This window comes from Pygoscelis adeliae, unplaced genomic scaffold (assembly GCF_000699105.1).
Source record: "Pygoscelis adeliae isolate BGI_AS28 unplaced genomic scaffold, ASM69910v1 Scaffold404, whole genome shotgun sequence".
Taxonomy (NCBI): Eukaryota; Metazoa; Chordata; class Aves; order Sphenisciformes; family Spheniscidae; genus Pygoscelis; species Pygoscelis adeliae.
In genome coordinates this window covers 235935-246460 of record NW_008824598.1, presented here as the reverse complement: position 1 = coordinate 246460, position 10526 = coordinate 235935, and the positions used below count along the sequence as shown (strand labels likewise).

Here is a 10526-nt window from a genome sequence, read left to right as displayed (position 1 = left end):
AGAAGTCTCATTCATCTAAAGAGAAACCTTGTTCTGGCTGCAGAATACATCAAGGCTCCTGCGGGCTGGAACAACTGAAAAACCCCTTTGCAGTTGGGACAACTGGGTAACGAACCCACAGTGGGGAAAATCTAGAGAAGACATAAAGTGTTAAACATTTTAGGATGTATTTACAGTATTGTCTAATGAATGTATGGAATATACACAGGAATATCTATAGAGACCGACTGTGCTGACTGTATGAGCTTTGGATACCTCCCAGCCCCTTTCAAACGTTACGAACTGAGTGCAGATGCTGTCTGTTTGCTTTGAGTCCCACAAAAGTGCATCCCAGCTCTCCATGGAGAAGCATCATTTTGCATTAAGATGTCTCTCTGCCAGTCAAATGCTCAGCCTCTCTGCAATAGCATCTCCAGACTGACAGCTGCTAACATCATGCCTGAGGCTGCAGCCGCTGCAGCAGCTGCTCTCTGGCCACGTGTCTTATCTTCAGATGCTGGGTAAAGGATTATATTCGATGTTGCAAATAAGGACAAAGCTTTTTCAGTAAAACTTAGTCATTTTTATGTATTTTTCATGATTGAACGTATCCATCGTTGCTTTCCTGGAGTGTGTTTTATTCCTTTGTGCATTGCTTCTTTCTGAAAGCCAAAAAAGAGTAGGGACTTACGTAGGACTAAGATGTGAGGCCAGAGACTTAGACTGATTTCAGCCTTCACATGGACCATTGCTGCTGTCAGCCAGAGAGTGGCATTTCTATAAAAATCCCAATGTAAATATTTGTTCTAAATCAGGCTCTTTCTCTCCTTTTGCCTCGGCTGGAGTATAACCGAGGGAGCTTATGAAATGCTGTATTGTTTCAAGATTAATTGCTACAGAAAGTTGGGGAGTTTGTTGTCTGCCCTGCACACCTCCCCCTTGGGATAATCTCCTCTCGGTTTAGTTTCTTTCCTCAAATTGCTTCTCCCCAGACAGTGAGTTTCGCAAAGGCCAAACTATGTTCCTCCCCTAAAAGCATGTATCGTTTGCTAGCCCTCCCTGCCCCGTCATCAGACAACCCAGGGGTCGTTGATGAACAGAGATGAATATTGGCCTCTACTAACAGTTGGATTATTCCCATTTTTTCAGATGCCATCTGTGTGACAGGGTTTGGTTTGCACTAAAAACAGCCTGTGGGCTGAGCTGAGAAAACAGATTGCTGCACCAATATGTTAAATAATCATCCTTAAAGTCTGGTTCATCAGAGAACTCTAGGCTGCCATGGAGGTTTTTTTGGAGGGGAGATGCAGCTCACTTCCACATCAGGTTGCTGAAATCAGATTTTAATTTATGTTTTACTCATGCTCTCTGTTGGCAGCGCTGTCACCTGGGATCAGCAGGACTTCTCACCCGCGGTTTGCAGGCAGGGTGATGGCAGCTGGCAGGCAGGCAGGTGTGGGAACCACCAGTGCTCTGTTCCTGCTGCTCCCTGGTTGGGTTAGTGCGGAAAAGGGGCTCTCACTGCCTGTCCCTCTGGCTTTTCTGTCTGTCTTCCCCCAAGCCCTTGATGCTGTGAGCAGTTTCAAACCCAGGCTGAGCAAACACTCTAAGTTCAGCAACATTTTACATTGCAAATCACCAAGCACAGAACTGTGTCCCACCGGTTGCAGCTCTGAAGCATCCACACACACATGCACGATGCAGAAAGGTCCTTTTAATCCCTCTGCCCCTGCAGAGGAATGGCAGCGCTCCAGAGCCCGTGTGAACGCATGGAGATCCCTGCCCTTCAGTCCGTACAGATAAAGCACACAGAAGTATTTTATTTTTGCAGTAGCTCTTTACATTTAGGATCAGTACGTAAGTCTAGTGTGCTGCTTCTAGTTGATTTATTTTCGCGTACAATAAGGAAAATAGCCTGAAGTTTTAATTCACCTTCTGACCCAAAATATTTGAAGTTTAACAAAATATTTGGGTTTTTTTTCCACTAAATATTGCACTTGCTGTCAGTATATCTACACTAGTCTTCTACAAGATCTGCTGGCATCTGTGTATTTCCATGCCACGTGAGAGGACTCAGCACACTCATGAGCTCAAGTGGCGGCTCTTTCTTGGTCTCCTCTTCTTTGAAAACCGCGATTTCAGCCAGTTGAAGAAGCCGTCTCTTGTTTTTAACTCAAACTCTACAGGGAAGTGGTCGCTCACCCCCAGCGCCTGCAAGACAATGGCACAGAGGGGTTGGGAGCCGGCCACCCGTGCTCTTTCCAAACCCTGCCCCAGAGGGTTTCACCGCAGTGGCAGAGAGGTGGATGTGCAGTGGTGGATGTGGAGAGGTGCAATGCAAGCATTGCATCACTTTGGGAGGATGCAACGGTTTTATGGAGACCACCGTGTTCAAAACTGCCTGGATACCATTGGCTTTGCGCTCCCGTGTTAGCCCTTGCCCCACTGCGGCAGAGGCCATGCTGTGCCTACCTGCTCCTCAGTCATCTGAAAGTCCTTCTGGAAATCAAAGATGTTGACAGTGTGTGGCACGATGGCGTGGATGAGCTTCTGCCCGCTGACCACGATCCTGCAAGGAACAAGGGAACGGGGTGCTGTTATGGGGTGCCCGACCAGTGGCAGCAATGCTGCACCAAGCCAGTGGCCAGAGAGGTGGCCTTGATGGAGTCACAGCTATGTATGGTTTGTCCTTTCCCATAGGCTGCCTACTTAGAGATGCCATCACGTGCTTTCTACTGAGTTTGGCTGATTGCTTTCTTGGGAGTGAGACACCTAAATACCTTGGCGTGTGTTGGCCTTGGAAGCCAACGTTAAATGACTTGTATCTAAACCCACCCCAACAGTGCTGCAAAGTTCAAAGCCATACTTTGGATACAAAAATCATAGGACACCAGTGACTGGAGTCTCAGTGAAGTCCTGCTTTGATCCAGAAGCTCATTCTGCAAGAGGTTTAAATCTTGACTTACTCTGGGCTCTAATACGCTGATGTATTTATTGTCCCTGCTGAGGGAGCTGCAGGTAGCAACAGAACTCACCACGTGCCCAGGGAAGGCAAGGCGTCCCACCTCCTGAGCAGAACTGGATTTTGCATTTGTCGATCCAAATTATGAATGCAAGAGCAAAAACCATGGCGCAAAGCCAGCACGGAGGAGGCAACAGCGCCTTCCGCGTGGGTATCTGCAGGGCTCTGCAGACGAGAAGTGCTGTTGTAATTGCCTGTCATTTATCTCCTGTCATTTGTCTCCACCTCAGCCACAGCAATGGCTGGTTCTTGCATGAAATCTTGCCCTTTGTGCAAAACTGCTTGCCAACAAGCCTGCAATGTGCTTTGTGCTCCTGACTAGAAGTATTCAGATCTCATTTCCCCTGGACACTGTTTTATCTTTGAAGGCCTCGTGCACATTTGCTTTATCTGACAGTCACTGACACCTTTCCATACATTTTTTTTTCTTAGAAAGTCATACACAGGGAACGATTTGGCAGTAAACCCTTTACCTGTCATACGGGCAGCTTGTGCTTCTCTTCACAGTCGTGTCATTTTTGTCGCCGATTAGCCAGACAAATTCGGAGTAAGTCCTCAGCCGGATGTTCTTCCACTGCTTTTGGGGAACGTAGCTACATCCAGCATTAAAGTCCCCCATGAAGATGAAGTTCTGGAAGGTAGGAGGGTTTTCAAAAGTAATCATGAGGACAGCTCTTCAAAAGAAGACCGACAAGGACTTCTAGGGTCAACAGATGCTCCCAATAGCCCATACAGCTCAAATAACAAGCACTCATTGAGTGCAGTGGGGCTTCTCCTTTCTGCTGGGTGCACCACCGAAGCATGCTGATAAAACAGCAGTTTTATTGGGCGATCAAGTTTACCGATTAAAATGTGGAGAACTCAATAAAAATACATCAGAGATACTCAAAATCTGGGGCTTGTTATCAACAGTTTTAAGGTTATCAGGCTGCAAATAACATGCCAGGTGACTCGGTACCAAAGCCGCTGTTAGTAACATAGATGTGTCAGCTAACCTCGATTTTCCAGCGCTGTTTTACATCTAAATACACATCATAGAGCTCATCAATCTCCCGTACTGCTGTCTCTGGTGTGGTGTGCAGAGGGATTATAGCAAACTCTTTGACAGCTTAAAAACAAGGCAAAAGAACAGGAAAAAATGTAACAGTTAAACATACACTGAATCACAAAGAAACAGAGATTGACTTGGAAGCAAGAAGGTTTTTCTGATGAAGAAGCAGCTTCTGTTCTGGCTGTGGATCAGAGAGAGGCATTTGCTGTGTAATTGCACAGTGCTCTCCATCAGCTGCCCAGCCAATGCTGGTGAGGTGCTGTGTCAGGCAAACCCTGCTCTGACACCCACGGCAATAGCTGCTCCCGCATGGAGTGCATCCACTAAACCACTGCCCGTGGCGGCGGCAGAGGCTTTCCTGGGGCTGCTGGCCACAGGGCTGCGGCGTGCACCAAGCTGTGGGCAATGCTGGAGGCAGCAGCCCAAAAGGCAAATGCTGCTTTTGTAAGGAAATGCAGCGTGGGGTCAGGATGTGGCCCCTTTCGCCTGCCCCCACCATGTGCTTGGGTCCAACCGGCACCGTCTTGCTCCATGAGACTTGCCAATGGGAGAACAATTTGTTTCTGAAACATCTCACCAGTTTTTGGAGACCTGAACCAGATGGCAAAGGGCTCTCTGGAGAAGGCATCCTCGTCGCCAGGCTGGGTGTCAGGGTACTGGTAGGTTTGTTTCACCGATACCAGATGTTGCCTGCAGCAGAATAAACAGGATAGGTAATGTCACACTCATGGCTCACCGGGATGTGTCTAACACTGACTCCGTGCTCTGACCCGGACCCTGGGCCATGGTCCAGGATGGATACAGCCAGGCTGGTGGCTGTGGCTGGGACGATCCCCATGCCCAGGCACAGCCCATCCCACCCACACAGCCTGCACCTCTCCTGCTCCCTTGGAGCAAAGCCATCACCACCATGTCCAGCCTGTCTCTACAGGGTTGCAATGCAGGAGGGCAGAGTAAGGGGCTGGCTCGTTGGTGAGGGGAGCTCGCTCACCTGTAGATGAAGGCATACTGCTCCTTGTAGCTCTTCCTTCCCAGCCTCTCGCTGACCACGCAGCTGTATTCCTCCTTCGGCCCCTTCAGCTGACTGGAAGGAAGGTGGTTTTCCTGAGTTTATTTCTGCATTCACAAAGGGCCAAGGAGGGGATAATTTTGCCTGTGCCCGATGGTAGGGGACATTGCCTGCCTGACCTCCAAGGCGGATGGTAGAGACAAAAAAATCTTCTCAGGACCTGTGGTCTGGACCTGTGCTCCATCGCTGGCTCTTTCACTCTACATCCTCCCTGCTTATTACAGCCTCTGTCTCTCTTTCAGCTCAGCCTCACGTCCAGCCAGACGTACGCTGCTCTTTCCTCTGGACTGTCAGTCCAGGCAGGCAATCTCCAGTCTAAAGCAATTCCTAACCCTGCAGAAAGGCAGCTGCCCTGCAGCAGCCCGGTGCTAACCAGGCGAGGGCCTGTCCCTCCCTTTTCTTTTCTTTTGAGAATTATCTTTAACAAATTGGATCTAACTTGGTTATTTTGATTTTAAAAAGTGTCCTACAGTGGTCTGGAGCTGGCTTTGTTCCTGGCCTTCAGTGAGGCTGCCAGAGCCTGGTCCTTCCTCAACGGCTGGGACAGAGCTCAGACCTTGAGCTTCCGCCCCAGTAAAGCAGCGCTGAGCAGAGCACGGGCTCTTGTCAAGCATCTTTCCCGATATTTGCCTACTTGCCTGTGGCCAGCCTACCTGGTGAGCTTCTCCACCAGGAGAGGACAAACCCGGTTCTTGTTCTCCTTTATTTCCATCAGCAACATGATGTCACAGCGAGAAATTATCTGCAAGGGGAAGGAGCAGAAGCAAGTTTGCACGCAGTGGGTTTTGGAGGATTAGAAAGAGGTTAGAAAGAAGTGGTTACTGGTGCAGGGGAAGTCCTTTGTGGAAGAAGCGGTGCCCAGCCTGGGGTTGTGGGAGGGGGGCAGCGGCCAGAGCAAAGCCCTTCTACTTTCAGAGCTGCCTCACGCCTGCATGGGAGCTGGGAGAGGGAACTTGAGAGCAGAGCAGTTTCGGGTTTATTGAAAAACTTCTGTGCCTGCCCCTGAGGAGGAAGCGTGGAGGTGAAGGGACAGCGAGAGCCACTGCTGCAAGCCTGCTCTCCCTCTACCACTGCTGGGGTTCTGCCCCTGGCCCCCCACCCCACCTCATGGTCAGTCGTGCTTTTCTCTCCTCCCTGCCCCTTGCCACGTAGGTTTTCTTCTCTGCTTCGGACCGGTGCTGCGCACAAGCATCCCACCTCACTGGGTGGCCAGATGGATGTGGCAGGAGGATTTGGGGGACATCAAGGAGAGCCTGTTTGCATCTATCATCAATCCACTGCAATGGTTTCCATCCTTTTTCTGGTGTATATACCCCTAAGGTCCTATAGCTATGCTGTGCCTTCTGACAGCTGTGTGTGCTGTCAGCATTCGCCTCTCCCAGTCATCTGTTGCAGACCCCTCTGAAATAGCCTGTAGAGCCCAAAGTGACCCCCGGACTGAAAACAGGGTCCCGGCACCGGTGGGCTGCAGCACTGCAGAGGAGCCGCAGGGTGCTGGGGAGAGGGGGGAGGCTGCCCCAGCCCGGCTCAGCTGCCACTGCCGGTCCTGGGATTCCCCACGGGAAAGCCAGGCTCACCCTGCAGCCCAGCGTGCTCAGGGGCTTCCATCTGCCCCCGGTTTTGTTGTTCTTTGAACTTTGCAGGTGATATTCATGGAAAAAAGCCCCTCTTTGCCCCCTGAGACTTATAAGAAATTAATATATTGCCCATAATTTAGTATATATTGCCCATAGTGCTGACAGTATAGGAAGAATGATCCAGAAATGCGAACTCCAGCAAACCCCTCTCCTCCAGCTGTTTGCAACGAAAGGATTAAAGCCCAACTAAACAGTGGCATTCCTCGCTGCTGCTGTTTGGCACACGCAGCCATCCCGCTAACACTGAGCACCATGTCCTCCATTACTGTGGCATCTCGGAGGGGAGCTGCAAAAGCTCTAAGTCCAAAACATGGTTCTTTTTTAAAAGCTGAGTTATCTTCAGCTGCTGCAGAGGAAGCCTGATGTTGAGGGTTTATTTACATAAATTAGCAATCAGGCTTTTCAATTTTGTACCACACTCTAATATGATGCTCTCTGCTGTCCTGAGAATATGTTTAATTAGACAAGAATATTTCAGAATAATTAGCACATAAGCAAGGTAAATAATGTATCACAAAACAAAGCTCTGTGGATTCAAAGTGAAAACTAATTTTACTGTGCACAGAGGTTTTCCTCCTTTCCTAACTCCATTTCTAAAGGAAACAGCAAATGTTGTTTCTGTTGTATTCCCATGCAGGCTAAAATAACAGCAAACACCCTACTCAACCACAGGCTGATTTTTACTTTAAGAGTATAAAATGATTTAAATTATTAACTCTTTTTTTTTTTTACTTGAAATTCAACTGTGAAAAATAAATAAAGTGCAAGATCATGTAGCTAAGAAATCCTCGGATGGTTCAATGTCTGTCTCATCCAGGCAAACAAACATACCTTTACCACGGCATCAACAACTTCAGGTCTGGCTATTTTTGTTTCTCCAAAAGACCTCACATTGAAGGAGCAGATTTTTAGGCTCAGAGATGGGTTGAAATTGAAGAGCGAAAGCAAGATGAAGAGCAACATCTTCAGGGACTTGGACAAAATGAGTTGCTGCAAGTGTGGCTATAAATATATATGTGTGTGTGTGTGTGTGTTTGTGCATCCGTCCCTCTGTGGCCAGTTGGGAGGTCAAACTGAGCAGTCAGCTGTGTCGATCACGAACATGAACAGGAATCACCGTTTCCTCCTTTCCCTCACTTCCATCTCCCAGCATGAAGCAGCACAGAGAATTTGAACTTCTGCCCTGGGGGAAAACCAGCTCTTCTGAGCCGACCTCTCCATTCTGGAGGATCAACTGCTCCGCCAGACCCCAGCAGGGAGGCACCCACTGTGGGCTGCCTGCCATGCCTGGGCACCAGCCGGGACCACTTCAGGCAGTGCCGGGCCAGGACCGTGCTCCCTGGGCCACCCCAGGTGAGAGGTTAAGAGCCTGCAGGACCAGGAGCTGGATGGGCAGATGGTGAAAGGGTCTGGGAAGCAGTGGTGGGGAGAGAGGGGTTTCTGGAGGGCAGCGGTGGTGGGCACAAGAAACCCCAGTGAAAAGCAATGGTGGTGGGACACCCTGGACACAGAGGTTTTGACCATGTCCATGTTTTGTTCTGCTTTTGCCTTGGGGGGAAAGTCATGCTGTGAGAAAGTGATAAACCTTCCAGCGCTCCATGCCACGTGCTTTTACCCACTTCACTTCTCCCTTCACCCAGAGCTGTGACATGCCCTGCCGCGGGACGGTTGCTGCAGGACGGCCACATTCATTTGCCCACAGTTAACAGGGCCTGCTGGCTCAGCCACTGTGGTCCAGCCTTGGAGAAGATATGTGATGCCCCCAGCGCTGCCCCCCAGACTCCTGGCCAAGTGTCCCCAGCACAGCAGTCTCGGGCTGGTGACCCGAGGTGCATGCAGGTCTGTCTCGTGCCGTGTGGTGGAAGGGGACACATGAGTTTGGCCAAGAGGACACTCGAGTGAGGATACTGCAGCTCAGGTGGCTTTTGCAGGGAAACCATCCCCCTGCCCTCCCTTCCTCGTCTGCTGTGTGCCAGCCCTCGGCTGGAGATGCATTTGTCAGCCCCTGATCGGGTATAATGGCAGGAGGTATAACGAGAAGTCAGGCTAAATGGTGTCTTCAAGTGTCTTGGATTTTTATCCCTGTGCTTACAGGGTGCTTTCACAACCTCTCTCCTTTTCCTGAGAACAGCCATTAAGGCTGCTTGCACCCCGCTGCCCTGCCTGCACGGCCGCCCGTGCAGATCCACATTCAGAAGCACCAGTGCATGGCTCCTGACCCTGTCTAAATCAACTAAACAGGGTCAGATGGAGCTGACACAAAACACGGTGCATGGGGGGCTACCAAAAATACAGCAGAGCAGACTGCAGTGAGATCCCAGTCTTGCTGGGGAGGCAGCTGGGGCTCTCCAGGGTGCATGCTGTGAGCATGGGAACAGGCACCACAATCCATTTTGGCTAGACAAGGATTTGGAGCAATTTGTTGCTAGCGAGGGGGGTGCTGCCATGCTGTCCTGGTGCTTGCTAATGAACACAGCTACTTGGGGAGCAGGCGTGCGACCCTCTGAAATAACAGTGGTTGTATGGTGCTTTCTCTCCGCTGGGTCTCTAATGAGCCAGCCTCGGGCAGGACAGGCTCTGGAGGAAACTAATAAAGAGGGATGGAAAACGGCAGCTTTAGGGGTTGTAAATCTCCCACCTGACCTTGCTAAAAGTGCAGCATGAGCCAAGGACTTGCAACAGCAGCTGCAGCCTCGGGGTCAGAGTCATCAAAACTCAGAACTGCCCCGCAAACCAGGCTCGCTTTGGCTACCCTGTCGTCAAAAAGCAAATGTTTGTTGTGGTGCCTGTGAGGGCTTTAACCCTGAACCACAGGGACCCACCTTCGTCGATGCCGTGTTTGTCCCCAGGACTGCTCACTTATCAGCCTCCCCTTTCCCCTCTACCTCAGGCATTATCAGCAAGACAGGCAGAGCCACCCTCTGCAGGGACAGGCAGCAGGGAGGCGACCTGCTGGGGGGACACGGGGAGCTCACGCTCCTTTCTTGCACCACTTTATCTCTGTTTACTTCACTTTCTGTGCGGGTACTCTTTGCTCCTTGTCACGCCATAAAACCCGTTCGATGCGGGCTCGCAAACCCTGCCAGTTCAGGGCTGTCATGGTCTTGCACAAGAGGGAGTGAAGCTGCCAGTGAAACCAACCTGGGTTGGGTTTTTGCCCCTACTCTGAATGATGCTGGGTGAGGGACACCACCTCCAGCTGAGCAGCACCTGCAGGACATTCCCTAATAAAGCCACTCCTCAGCCTCTCCCTGCTCCCAGGGGAGAAGAGGCAGGCGATGAGGCTGCAGGCAATGAAGGCCTAAAGCCAGCTTGGGCAAGACCTTAGAGCAGTGAGTAGGTGCTGCCCAGGCCCTGCCTGCTCCTCCTGAGGGTCCCTCAGCCAAGATTTGCTGACAGCCTGCGCTGGATGCACGGGGGCTGTGGCTGGTGCATTGCTACCTCTGGAGCAGCGATTCAGCCCTCTGTCATCTTTCCACTCCCAGGAAGGTCCTGGGGGATGGATGGGGTGGAATGTGTCCCCATATCGTATGCCTGCTTATGTTCCCCATGGGACAGCGGGGCCACGAGGGTCTGGCAGTGACGGGGGGGGTCCCTCCTCTCCCCTCAGGCGCAGCCGCTTCCTTTTGGCTGCAGCCCTAGCCGCTTCACGGGGCACCCGCAGCTTTGTTTTTGCTGGCAGAAATGGACTGAGAGGATCTCTGACATTTCCTGTGCCTCTCTGGGAGCGTTGCAGGGAGACACTGCGGGTGAGCCCACATCCCCTTC

At 51.0% G+C, this 10526-nt stretch overlaps 1 protein-coding gene across 1 annotated transcript; it reads right to left on the bottom strand.

Annotated features, from left to right (window-relative positions):
- Positions 1-1833: 1833 nt before the first annotated feature.
- Positions 1834-7733, bottom strand: DNASE1L3 (deoxyribonuclease I-like 3). Its single transcript, XM_009322297.1, has 8 exons — positions 7590-7733; positions 5775-5863; positions 5044-5136; positions 4630-4742; positions 3997-4109; positions 3475-3632; positions 2452-2548; positions 1834-2190 (listed from the first exon to the last, which is right to left on the bottom strand). The coding sequence occupies exons 1-8, from the start codon at positions 7719-7721 to the stop codon at positions 2062-2064; spliced, it is 924 nt and encodes a 307-aa protein (XP_009320572.1). The 5' UTR covers positions 7722-7733; the 3' UTR covers positions 1834-2061.
- Positions 7734-10526: the final 2793 nt, after the last annotated feature.

What these genes read in the sequence shown, in the direction of transcription:
- DNASE1L3 (XM_009322297.1), bottom strand. Translation starts at nt 7,721, where the DNA reads ATGTTGCTCTTCATCTTGCTTTCGCTCTTCAATTTCAACCCATCTCTG. An exon ending in GTTCAGGTCTCCAAAAACTG is followed by an intron (nt 4,110 to 4,629) that starts GTGAGATGTTTC and finishes CTTGTTTTTAAG; the next exon opens with CTGTCAAAGAGTTTGCTATA. An exon ending in ACAAGCTGCCCGTATGACAG is followed by an intron (nt 2,549 to 3,474) that starts GTAAAGGGTTTA and finishes TGTTCCTTGCAG; the next exon opens with GATCGTGGTCAGCGGGCAGA.